The following is a 13,389-nucleotide window of genomic DNA, read 5'->3' as shown; positions in this document are numbered from 1 at the left end:
GCGGCCTCGCCCCTTGCGGCCATGAAGGAAGACCCTGGACACGTTCCTGTTGCGCCACCACCACCGCGAAGCTCTGAATCACGATCCAAGCGCATGAGAACTCGGATCCAAGTGCGGAGGGTGATTCCGGGCAACCGTGACCACCCATCCTCTGCTGCAACTCCTTCAGCAACCCCTTCTGGTGCTGGATTTGTATCTGTAGATAAGGTATTTGTTCGTTCTGTGCATCTAGTGTTCTATTGCTAGTTTTGATTGATATGTTATTGTGCAAGTTTTGCTCGATCTGTTATACGTAGCCACGTAGGCATGTAGATAGTAGTGCAATAGGAAATTGAAATGCGTTGTTAGCTCTTACTGTATGCAGTAGTGCATTATTGAGTTTTATGTCTTATGGTTAGCAGGTGGCATTAGAGGTTTTGTCTGAGGAGGAGGAGGAGGATGATGAGGAAGAGAACAGCTTTGACCATGACGATGAATTATCTGTTAGCCTACCTTCAGCTGATGGTGTCTATAACTCAAGAGGGGGATGGTGATGAGGTGTCAAAGGCAGAGAAGGGAAATAGAGGAGCAAAGAGATTGATAAGGTTTCAAAGAGAGATAGAGGACATTGATAAGGAGTTGGAAAGGTTGTACAAGAAGTATTAGACTATATATCGCCGCAAGTTGGATGAAAGTGAAACTACCCCAAGCAATGCTCAATCATCCTCTTCTACAAAAGATACTAGCAGCTCATTGGCATCTATTATTCCAAGTGGATTCCAAACCTTTCTAGAATCTAGTGCTACAGAAAGTTCAAAATCAGATTTACTTATCTATCTAGATGAACCAAATGTCTCCGTTGAAGAGAAGGACTTCAACTTACTCAATTATTGGAAGGTCAACACTCATAGATTTCCTGTGCTGGCTAGTATGGCAAAGATGTTCATATGTATTGACAGATCTGCAGATGTGTTGTATGTGTGTTGGATACTTGTAATTTATATTGCTTCACTATATTCATATATGCATTTTGCTTGCTGGTGGCTCTGGCTCTGGCTCTGGCTCTGCTAGTTGGCTGGTTTTTTTTGAGCTGACTCGTGAGCCAAACGAGCCAGCTCGAGCTGCCAAACGAGCCGAGCCGAGCCGAGCCTGACTTTCAGCTCGGTCTGATAATGAGCCGAGCCGAGCCAGCTGGAGCCGAGCCGAGCCGAGCCAGCTCGATATCCAGCCTTACCCAAGACCAAGGGAAAAAAGGGAGAGAAAACACGCCCCTGAAAACAAACCAAAAATCCCCAATCCATGAAGCCCACCACTTCCGCCGCCGCCGCCGCCGCGGCGGCCACCAGCGATGACCCTTCCCCTTCGCCGTCCGACTCCACGTCGGCGACTTTCACCGTCGACCGCCGCGGGGACGCCTCCGCCTCCTGCCGGTGGACCCTCCCGGACTTCCCCCGCACCCGCGCCCGTACCTTCTACAGCCGCTACTTCGAGGTCGGCGGCTTCGACTGCCGCCTCCTCCTCTACCCGCGGGGCGACTCGCAGGCGCTGCCGGGGTACCTCTCCCTCTATCTCCAGGTCCTCGACCCCAAAACCCCGGTGTCGTCATCGTCCTCCACCACGACCACCACCTCCTCGAAATGGGACTGCTTCCTCAGCTATCGCCTCTCCGTCGTCCACCCGACCGATCCCGCCAAGTCGTTGGGGCGCGATTCATGGCACCGATTCTCCTCCAAGAAGCGCTCCCACGGCTGGTGCGACTTTGCGCCCTCCTCGGTCGCCGCCTTCCTCTTCCAGCCCCACGACGCGCTCGTCATCGCCGCCGACATATCGGTCCTCTCCGAGACGGCCTCCTATGCCGATTCTGACGGTCGCTTCACCTGGAAGGTACTCAATTTCGGCATCTTCCGGGATATGATCCGCACGCAGAAGATCATGAGCCCCGCATTCTTCCCTGCTGCTGCCTCTGCCAGCGGGAGTGACTGCGGGCTCCGGATTAGTATATACCAGAGCAATGTCTCTGGCGCAGACCATTTGTCAGTTTGTCTGGAAAGCAAGGAGCCTGTTGTTCAGGTTGCATCTGGGTCATCGGCATCGGCTTTGCCGCAAAGTGGTGCAGGGAGCGGCGTGCCAGATGGTGATCGTGGCTGCTGGTGCCTTTTCCGCATTTCGATCCTTAATCAGAGGTCTGGTGGGAGCCATATCCACAAGGACTCGTATGGTCGGTTTGGGGCGGACAATGCCAGCCTTGGGTGGGGCGATTACATCAAAATGGATGAGTTTTTGGCTGCTGATAGCGGATACCTGGTTGATGGAGCTGTGGTGTTCAGTGCCTCCGTGCACGTGATAAAGGAGTCAAACTCATTCACTCGTAGCTTGCCCACGGTTCTGGGTCAAGGTGGTGCTTGTGGTGGGCGTGCTGGAGCTAGGAAGTCAGATGGACACTTTGGGAAGTTTGTGTGGAGAATTGAGAACTTCACAAGACTCAAGGAGCTTCTCAAGAAGCGCAAGATCACAGGTCTATGTATCAAAAGCAGACGGTTTCAAGTTGGGAATCGAGATTGCCGTCTTATTGTTTATCCACGGGGTAAGCACTATGCCCATGTATTCCTCAAGATTCATATGGTAGCTTTGAAATCAACTTTATGGATTTTATTCTGACATACACTAACCTGCTTATAGAGTGAAACTTGGTAAAATGCCATAGGCAAATAGGCACATGACAGACACACTTTTCTATATTAGTAGCTGTTGCCCCTTCCAAAGCAATTTATCATGTTTATTTCTCATTTTGTCCATCCAAAATCCCTGTTAATAAAGTTTCATGTGGCATGAAACTAATGGATGTCACCGACTAGTGTCATGCACATGTTCCAGCATGTAGAAGCAACCATAGTCCATAGAGCACCATAGTGAATGTTAATCTTCCTTTTGTTTTGCTAAATCCCCATTTTTTGCGTGAGATGATAGAACAGTGCCTATTTATGTTCAGAGTTGATCCAAGAGGTGACCCATGATTACACTATACCGAACTAGCAAATTGATCTTAAATTCCTCTTTTCAAGTAGAATATGCAGTCTGCAAATGCAGCCACAACTTGGATTTCCCAGGGCACCTTACCTTACCTCAATATTGAAATCACTGTTGTGGACCTAGTATGTAATTGTCGGGGTTGGTAACTGCTGCTCCTAAGTACACAAATCTATGGCAGCACCCAATTTTTTAGTCCATTTGGAGTTTGAACTTGGTTTTGCTACAGGCAAATTGTGGCCATTCATTTTAGTAGCCTTTGAGTATGATTACTTGTTAACTTTACATATGTGAGCATTCTTAGTACTGATTCTTTCAATTGGTTTTGTTTATGTTTCTGCAACCAGGGCAGTCTCAACCACCGTGCCACCTATCAGTATTTCTGGAAGTGACAGATCCCCGAAGTACAACTAGTGAGTGGAGCTGCTTTGTGAGCCATCGTCTCTCTGTCATCAACCAGAAAGTGGAGGAGAAGTCGATCATGAAAGAGTCTCAGAATCGTTACTCTAAGTCAGCGAAGGATTGGGGCTGGCGCGAATTTGTGACATTAACGAGCCTCTTTGATCAGGATGCAGGTTTTCTTGTACAGGATACCGTTGTGTTTTCAGCAGAGGTTCTCATTCTGAAGGAAACAGCAACTATGCAAGAGCTAAGCGATGAAGATTCTGAAATATGCAGTTCAACTTCTGGATGTCAGATTGAAGCTTCACCAAAGCGGCCATCATTTACATGGAAAGTGGAAAATTTTTTGTCCTTTAAGGAGATTATGGAGACCAGAAAGATATTTAGTAAATTTTTTCAGGCTGGGGGTTGTGAGCTGCGGATAGGTAAAGCAAATTTATCTACTTTCATGACTTGTACAGTTGTACCAAACCCATATTTGGTGCTTACCTCATCGCAACTTGCAGGTGTATATGAGTCGTTTGATACGATATGCATATACTTGGAGAGTGATCAGTCATCTGTGTATGATCCTGATAAGAACTTTTGGGTGCACTATAAGATGGCAATAGTTAATCAGAAGACTTCTGCAAAAACTGTGTGCAAGGAATCTTCAATCTGCACGAAAACATGGAACAATTCAGTTCTCCAGTTTATGAAGATTTCAGACATGCTTGATACTGATGCTGGTTTTCTTGTTCGGGACACTGTTATCTTTACTTGTGAAATCATAGACTGCTGCCCATGGTTTGATTTCTCTGATCTTGAGGTGAGATTTCATTTGCTTTTCTTTTTGTCTTGTCTATTTGCTCTCATTAATGCTCGAGTGGCTGGAAGTTTAATGAAACTTTAAGTAGAATTTTGTTGGTTTGCTACAGCATGTGCCAATGAAAATAGTTGTAAACATTGTGAACAGTACATTGGTCAGATTGCAGTTTAAGATATCATGTTTACCATTGTTAAGAGTCCTATGAACCCATCAAATTTTTTTAAGCATGTGAACGAATAAATTGCATTGTTTACTGATATTTCTGGGGACAGCAGCCATCTATGTTGAAATACGCATCCCTTGGTCCTTTTGTTTAGTGTTTTTATTACACCTTTTGTGCTTGTTGCTACTGAGGATTACGCTGGCCTAGCTATGGCCGATAGGTAACATGTCTGGTTGATTATTGCAATGATGCCTGCATTATCTGCTAGTGCACTCAAAGCAATGAGATGTAACACTTCTTTTCAAACGGATGTCCTATGACTTCAATGGGGTTTTCTTCAGAAGATAACAATATCTGCAGGATTAATTAATTATTTTTGAGTAAGTAGACTTTAGTCTTCTGACCTTTGAAGGATTTTATTTTTTTTGAAATAAAAGGCAGGAGCACCGCCACATCATATAAAAAGAAGAAGCATTCGTACATAACGCGCCGAAGCGAACAACACCACACAAATAACGCACGCAAACAACGCACCCAACAAAACACTACACCACCACAAACTGGGAGAGGAAGTGAAAAAAGCCGCCGCGAACTGTGCCGTCGTCGCCAACGCCGTGCCACGCCAAGAGCCGCAGCCCGCTGCAAGCCCGAGCGGCTACCCGAACTCCTCCACCATAGGACTATCACCCTCAAGCCGCACGAACACGATCGTCGATCGCTCTGCTCCAGTGGTGCATCAGCAAAACACTCCCGTCGCAGCACCAATGAACACCACTGATCCTGGCCACTCTGCGTGGGGGCCTCGCCTCTCCCACCGCCTCACACTCCTCTGCCAAGGACTCAGATATCTGAAGCCGCAAAAAGAGTACCACCTCCGCCCAGCTGTCACCGAGCTCACCACTGCACCTTGCTCGCTAGCTCAAGTCCTCCAGCACCCATGGGCCCTCTGCATCTTCCTGCCAACACGAACCGTGCGCACATCCTGCAGCACACAGGCGAAACCACCAACCAAACCTCCACCACTACCACAAGCCGTTCCGGGTCTCCAGATGCGGCGCCCCCAACGAGGGCACGACGCCAAGGCGCCGCCGTCGCGCGTCCAAAGATGGACAGGGTTTTCACCCTGAGAGCCCCGCGCTGCAGAGAACATGGTGCCTCGCCATGGTGCCCCCAGCAGGGAAAACGACGCTCGAAGGGCGCCGCCACCATGCCCACCGACAACACATCAGTGAAGGCTTTTGCCCGATTCAGCACCATGCCTGCCGCATACACATGACCATGGCAGTAGCCGGCTCCCCGTTGCTTCTGCACCGCCTCTACCGGAAGAAGCCCGGTGCCGCCTGAAAGCACCACCACGACGCCACTAGCAAGCACCAGCAGCCCCCAGCCCCACCACCAAGATGGCGCCGGAACAGCATCGCCGACGAGGAGAGAAGAAGGGGAGCACCATCCTTCACAGCAGTATCCGTCGCCTGCGCACCGCACACCCCCGGTCCCACCATTTCCCGGCCATCATGGCCAGGAACGGCAGACACCGGCGGCCCGGCCACAGCCACCGCCGCTACCACGGCGTCGGCCGCAGCCGCCACCTCGCGTCCCACACCAGCCGCCGCCGTAGCCGCCGCCGTAGCCACCGACTCGCAGCAGCCCCAGCCGCTGCCGGCGCTGCCCGTGCTCGCCGAAGCCGCCGCCCATCCCACCCACCAGCGCCGCATCCGGATCCGGCCAGGGCGGCGCCGGATCCGTGGCCCAGAGCCACCGCCGCCGCGGGGCGGCCCGCGCCGAGGAGCCGAGACGGCCTCGGAAACTCGCCGCCCGCGCGAGATTCCGCGCAGCCTCCACGGGGGAAAGCCTCGCCGCCGCCCTCCTCGAGGCCCGCAGGACTTCCAGCGGCCCCTCTGGCAGCGGCGAGGTGGAGGAGGGAGGGGGAAGGGAGAACCGGCGGCGGCGCCTGGTTCCGTTGGAGCCGCCTGCGGGAGGGCGGCCCGAGCGGCAGACGTGCCCAGCCTCGATGGCTCCGAGTCGCAGGTCTTTTGAAGGATTTTATGGGTGATAGCATGATATTCATATGCAAGTTGTAGTTGTGCCCAAGTTATAGTCCTTCCTATGTGGCACTCTGATATTGAAGTCGTTTTTGTTCATGGCACATTTTTGTAACTGATAACCAGATGTGCTCATTTGGTACACAGTGCTCTTTCCTTATTGGGCTCATAATTAACTTGCCGACCAGGTTTGGGCTTCAGATGATGACCAGGATGAACTGTCGACAGATCCTGATGAACTTGTTGATTCTGAAGATAGCGAAGATATGAGTGGCGATGAGGAAGATATGTTCCGGAACCTCCTCTCAAGAGCTGGATTTTCTCTTACATATGGCGATAACTATACTCAACCACAAGTTACTTTAAGAGAGAAAATTCTAACAGATGCTAGTGCGATTGCTGGGTTCCTAACTGGCCTGCGTGTTTATCTGGATAACCCAGCAAAAGTTAAGCGTATGCTTCTTCCGACCAAAGTATCCACCAAGAGTGGTGGAAAGAAAGATGCTTCAAAGTGTAATTCAACCTCCACAAGTCTCATTAGTCTGCTGATGGGGGTTAGTGCCTTGAAGCAGGCTATCATAGATTTGCTTCTAGATATAATGGTTGAGTGTTGCCAGCCTTCAGAAGAAAGTGGTTCCTCAGCAAGCACTAAAGCTTCTGATTCAAATGGGGCCAGCTCTCCGCCAGAGGTTAATGGTGAAGGTGAACTAACAGAATGTGCATGCAGTAATGTTTATGCGATCACGGAACCTAATCGTGATGGTATTCGAGATAGTCCTTCAATGCAAGATGCAGATTTGGCCACAAATGAGGTTGCTGCAAATAATCTAGAACATTCCTGTTTTCGTCCAGAAACATCCGCTACTGATTTGCCAGCAGATGAAGGCCCTGAACAGGTTTCCAGGGTATGATTTGAGGTTTCATATCTTTTAACCTTATCATCACATTTCCTTCAATTAATATATTGTCCTACCAAAATTTTTTCTCAGTCAAAATGGCCGGAGCAATCAGAGGAACTGTTAGGGTTGATTGTTAATTCATTGAGGGCATTGGACAGCGCGGTTCCACATGGATGCCCTGAACCACGGAGGCGCCCTCAGGCTGTCCAGAAGATTGCACTTGTCCTAGAGAAAGCTCCAAAACAGCTCCAGCAAGATTTGATTGCTCTTGTACCAAAGTTAGTGGATGGTTCAGAACACTCGCTTGCAGCTTGTGCACTGTTAGATCATCTTCAAAAGTCGGACGCAGAGCCTTCATTGAGATTACCAGTAAGTTTACTTCCTAAGACTTGCTATAAACTAACATTGGTGTAAGTTTACTTCCTAAGACTTGCTATAAACTAACATTGGTGTGAGTGGGTGTTTGTAAGAGATTCCTACCGTTTTCTTCTTTTTTAATATAATGATATTCAACTCTCTTGTGTCTTCACTTAAAAAGAAGACATGCTATAATGCTACTACCTCCTTATCAAAATGTAGGTGTTTGACCCAGGGTGGTCTCTAAGGCTACACTTGACCATTATATCTCTTATTATACTTTTAGTGACCATGAAGTTGACATCATTTGAAAGTCCTTTCGAATATAAATCCAATTATACTAAACTTATATGTTATAATATACAGAACACTAGAGTAATCCACCAAAACATATTGTTTCCACTACTTTTGGATGACTAGCTGATGTGCATTTGTTCTACCATATTGTGAGTTTTTGACTTAATATGGTTGTATTGGTGGATAGCTATCATGCCTGATTAGCTTATATGAAATACATATGGACAACTCATACCTGATATGATGCTGCTTTTATTTTAATTATGGCAGGTTTTTGGTGCCCTTTCGGAGTTAGAATTTGAAAGTGATATCTGGAAACAAGCATCGGTTCATGCACTTGAATTATTGTCTGACACAAACGATGAGCCTCTTGTAACTGCAATTACTTATGTTCTTAAGTCGGCATCAAATTGTCAGCATCTTTCTCTGGCGGTATGTTTACCATGCTTCTTGACTTTCTATTTGTTCAGCATCTTCTTACTTTTTATATTAGCAACCTTTTGTTTTTATTTTCCAAAGGTTAGAGCCGTTCGATGGAGATTGAAAGATCTGGGAACTGAAGTTCCACATTGTGTGCTTGACTTTTTGTCTAAAACAATTCAAAGCCTGCCAGATGTAGCTGAAGCTATATTGAAGGATATTGATTCTGATTCTGAGACTGAAAACAATTGTCTGTCATCAACATCATCTTGTAGTACTTGTTCTACTGATGGGCTCTCAGCTGAAGGAATGTATTCTTGGCAAGAGCAAGCTGTGCATGGAAGAAATCATCTGTCAGATGTTTTTGCAGTGATTGAAATGTTATCAATACCTGGATTATTTGTTGAAGTCGCACAGGTTGTTGAGAGGGCCTTATTGCGAGGGGCCTTTGGTCTACAATTAGTTGCCATGGTGCTGGAAAGAAGACACTCTTGCAGATCAAGTTCAAAGTCTGGGTCTGTTGTGAATGATTCAAAGAACAAACAAGTTCTGTTAGATGGGCAGCTTGAACCTTTGTCTGTCCAAGAAAATGATTTCACTTCAGTCCTTGCACTTGGTGAGGTATTATCTCTATCTACAGAAACAAAGGTTCAAGACTTTGTGCGGATGCTTTATGCTATCATATTTAAGATCTATTCCGAGGATGATTATAGATATAGAATTCTGAAGGGCCTAGTTGAACGAGCAACAAATACATCAGATAACTGCCGGGCAGTGGACATCGATATGGATGTCTTGGTATTTCTTGTAAAGGAGGAGTATGGGATTGCAAGACCTGTTTTGAACATGTTGCGTGAGGTTGCTGAAGTTGCTCAGGCTGACCGTTCAAATCTTTGGCACCAAATATGTGCTACTGAAGATGAAAATATTCGTCTTCGAGAGGACATGGAAATGGAACAAACGAATTTCACCAACGAAAAGGTTGCACTAAACCAACGGCTAACTGAATCAGAGGCAACTATCAGCCATCTAAAGGTAGTTATTTGTTGTAACCTGACTGTTAAACCTGTTGTTCATGTTTTGTAGGTTAGCCTAACAATTATTGATTTTCTCATTCACTGTAGTCTGAGTTAAAAGCTGAGAAGGATCGTTTTACTCGTGAGAAGAAGGCACTGTCTGATCAGATGCGTGAGATGGAGAATCAGTTAGAATGGGTGCGATCAGAGAAAGATGAGCAAATCGCAAAGCTCTCTGCTGAAAAGAAGAATCTCCAAGTTCGTCTTAATGATGCAGAGTCACAACTGTCCATGGTGAAAGCACAGAAACGCGAAGAATTGAAGGTAGAAATTGTAGTAACCATAAGCAATATTTGTGTGCCAAGATATGTTTATGCTGATCAAAACAAACTGTTTGTCTGTGGTTTATTCCCATCAATTGATAGATTGATTACAGTACCAATTCTCGAAATAAATGCTTTTTAATCGCCTCCTTGCCTTAAGTTCATCTTACGTCGTTGCTCAATCCTTTTTTCCTTTGGCTACCATTGTAGTTTGATGCTGTAGATATGTGTTGTTTAGTTATTCTTAATATGTCTGTGCACCTTGACCTTGAGTCTCTATGTCTAATATTCCAAGCTTATTGCATAAGAGGTTAAGGTGTAGCATAAAAGTGCACTTGCTGCTTTAAGAAACTGTAGTTTCAAATCTGTACCTTTAATTGGTTACTTACTATCTGCTTTCTGAGTTGCCAGAAGCAGTGTTAGAAAATCACCCTTGGCGGGTTGATATGCAGTCATCCTGGGTAGGAACAGGTGCCCTTTAGCTGTTCATTTTCAGTTATATAGAGCTTTTCAATGGAAATTCATTGCCGTGTGTTGTGGGAATTTGATAAACGAAAGAAAATGCTTGTGTGTTCGTTTTTGGTGGGATTTAGGGGTAGGCTAGTGCATGTTTGGGGAAAGGTACTTTTGGAATTTATTTCTCCTACACTAAAAATTGTTGTATTATTCTTCTATCATAAAGATGCATATCTTGATAATGATTCATCATTGCCTTGAGTAGCTCCTTTTTAAGGCACATTGGTCATCTATTGCACAAAGATACTTGAGGTAATTGTGCTATATAACTATAAATAAGATTGTGAATAATGCACGATTCGTTGTAGCAAACGATATGGTGAAGCCATTTGGTAGTATTTCTACCTTTCCTATTTGAGCTCCTCTACGATCTTGGTTCAAGTCGACAGGGCCAATGACAGTTTGGTTAAATATCCACGTATCCTGTTTCTTGTGCTAACACTGAGGCATCATTTGTTGGAGTCATTTGTTTTCTACTCGCTTTTAAGTATCCGAAAATGTGTGCCATGGAAATCAGACTTGCATTGTGATCTTCTAGACCTGTGATGGTTAGTGGTTTTATATTGCTTGACTGCGGATTTTGTCTTTCTTAAAGAAGAATTACAATTTTGTGCTGAGTCAACTTCCATGCATTGTTTTTCTTTTTTCCGGAAGACAACTTCCATGCATTGGTGCCCATACATAATGTGGTAGAAGCCATTTTACTGATTTACAATTCTTGTAGAGGTTTCTTGTAGATACATGATAACTATAGATATTTTATGGATTTATCATATATGTGAAGCATGTTTTTACTTCCTTTCCTATTAAACATTAGTTATCATTACCTTCATGTAACTGTTTATATTTCAAATACTATCAATAATATTTGCCACACATTTTCAAACAACTAATGCATTATATGCTGTATGCAGAAAGTGACAAAGGAGAAAAATACATTAGCAGAACGGTTGAAGAATGCTGAAGCTTCAAGGAAAAGGTTCGATGATGAATTAAAACGTTATGCAGCTGAAACACAGACTCGTGAAGAGATTCGAAAATCACTTGAGAATGAAGTGAGAAAGCTGACACAGACGGTTGGGCAAACCGAGGGAGAAAAAAAGGAAAAAGAAGAGCAAATTAGTCGTTGTGAAGCTTACATTGATGGGATGCAGTCAAAACTGCAAGTTTGCCAGGTTTTCCAACTTGCTATTTTTTTTAATATATTTCCACAATTGTCTGTTCTATACTTATATCCACATTGACTATTATCTCAAATGCCTTGTTAAAATATGGCAATTATTTCCATAGAGTATTTTTTTGTCACAAAAATGTCTTAGTATACATTGATTTTTAGATATGTACTCCAAATAGTATGCCAAGTTCTTTTTGAAAATGAATCTTGCATTGTTTTTAATTGATCCAATTAAATACTGAGAACTCTATGGACATAACTGATCACAACACTGTTAACCTGCAATCTTCTGTGTTTCTAAATTTGTGACTTGTTTTGTTATCTATGTCATAAACACATGTTCCTTTTGCCACTGTGTGCTACTTACAAAGGTTGGCAACTTTGTAAAGGCCCATGTTACGCATTGCGATGAGCTCATCACATTCGCCATATTTTTCCTGTTTTTTTTTCCTGAGCACTACTATTGTTGTACCATGTTTGATCTGTCATTCTTTTTTTTTCAGCAATACATTCGGACTCTTGAAAGCTCACTCCAAGAAGAGATGGCTCGGCATGCTCCACTCTACGGTGTCGGCGTCGAATCATTGTCATTTGACGAGCTTGAGGCGCTTGCAAACATCCACGAACAGAGTTTAAGACAGATCAAAGCGATCCAGCAAAGGAAAGGTAGCAACCATCTCTTGGGTGGCCCCTCCCTCTCGCACATCCCCAGCTTGTTCTCCTCGCCACCGTCTCCTTCAATGGCAGTTGGCCCGCCGTCCTCGCGAAATCCCACATCCCCGATCGCACCCAACGGTGCAGGAATCCATGGGAATGGGCACGTGAACGGCGGCGGGGGCCGCTGGTTCAATCCGACCTGAGTAATAAGCAGACTCGTCGGAAGTGGGGGGAAAAAAAGGTGTCCATTTTTTGCATTTAATTCACCGGGCCACATTTGCCTGGGCGTGGCAAGCCAACGCGATAGCCTTTTTGTTACTGGCCTTCCGTCAGGCTGTCCCCTTGCACTTACTTGGTAGTGCCGTCGGCTTGATGTCGCATGAGCGCAAAGGGCGTCAGCATGAAATAATGTATGTAATAATCAAGGAACCGATGGAAATATCATGTGCAAGTGGAGAGCTAGGGGAATGGTTGTGCTTGTTCACACTTCTAAAAGCCTTTGTTTTTTTTTCTTTTGATAAGGGAAGGTGCCATTCGAGGTTTATTTCGTCATTTTATTTCTCCTGCCTACTAAGGTCCTCAAATGTTTCTGTTTTTTTTTTTGCCTAACGGGTTACAGTAGCCCTTGGATTTCCGGTATGAGAGCATCTGCGGCAGATTATTCATATTTCATACTAAAACCTCTCTATAATAACCAGTAAATATTTTTGTGATTTTGGTAATAGTTGGTGCAACAAACTATCAAAATCCAATAACCAAGGATAGAGTAGTGGTATAATCATAAAGGTGAAAGTGAAAGGAAAGTGTATTTTGGTGATTATCATAAAAACTTTTTAGTAATATAAATTAAATTTGTAATCTGCCAAAGCACCTCCAATCATTAAAGGAGTAGTATTTTGGTAGACGATGTACGGTCACGGAGCTATGGAGTGGTTGGAAGCCTGGAAAAGTGGAATCAGAGCCAAGGGCTTTTTGGAGTCTTGGGCCTTGGCACGACGGCCGAATTCACTCCAGCTCAAGCAGACCTGCGCGCTACACACGGCTGAGGCGCCTGATAGAGCGGCACATCGAACAGGAGTGACGCAGAGCAGTAGAGCACCATGGCGAACGCGGCACGTCCTGCACGTGGTGGCTTCAAACCCAACGCCCGCTGCGCCGCAGGCGAAACGCAGGATGGCAGCAGCTACCGCCCCCCCCCCCCCCGGTTGCTGGGGTGACACACGGGTGGTCCCGACAGACTTGTCACCCGCTTCAAACTTTGAGCCTGTTTGGTAGAGCTCCAGCTTCTCCAAAAATAGCTCCGGCTTCT

General features: G+C 45.5%; 1 protein-coding gene across 1 annotated transcript; it reads left to right on the top strand.

The window, feature by feature from the left end:
* Positions 1-1,178: 1,178 nt before the first annotated feature.
* On the top strand, positions 1,179-12,632 carry LOC120708371. The gene is made up of 10 exons (XM_039993592.1): positions 1,179-2,563; positions 3,354-3,833; positions 3,915-4,216; positions 6,610-7,326; positions 7,411-7,689; positions 8,245-8,406; positions 8,494-9,429; positions 9,519-9,734; positions 11,164-11,424; positions 11,927-12,632. The coding sequence occupies exons 1-10, from the start codon at positions 1,279-1,281 to the stop codon at positions 12,281-12,283; spliced, it is 4,995 nt and encodes a 1,664-aa protein (XP_039849526.1). The 5' UTR covers positions 1,179-1,278; the 3' UTR covers positions 12,284-12,632.
* The last annotated feature ends 757 nt before the right edge of the window (positions 12,633-13,389 follow it).

The sequence above is a fragment of the Panicum virgatum genome, chromosome 1K, assembly GCF_016808335.1.
Source record: "Panicum virgatum strain AP13 chromosome 1K, P.virgatum_v5, whole genome shotgun sequence".
NCBI classification, from domain to species: Eukaryota; Viridiplantae; Streptophyta; class Magnoliopsida; order Poales; family Poaceae; genus Panicum; species Panicum virgatum.
The sequence above is the reverse complement of the archived record's forward strand: the minus strand, read 5'-3'. Positions and strand labels throughout refer to the sequence as shown.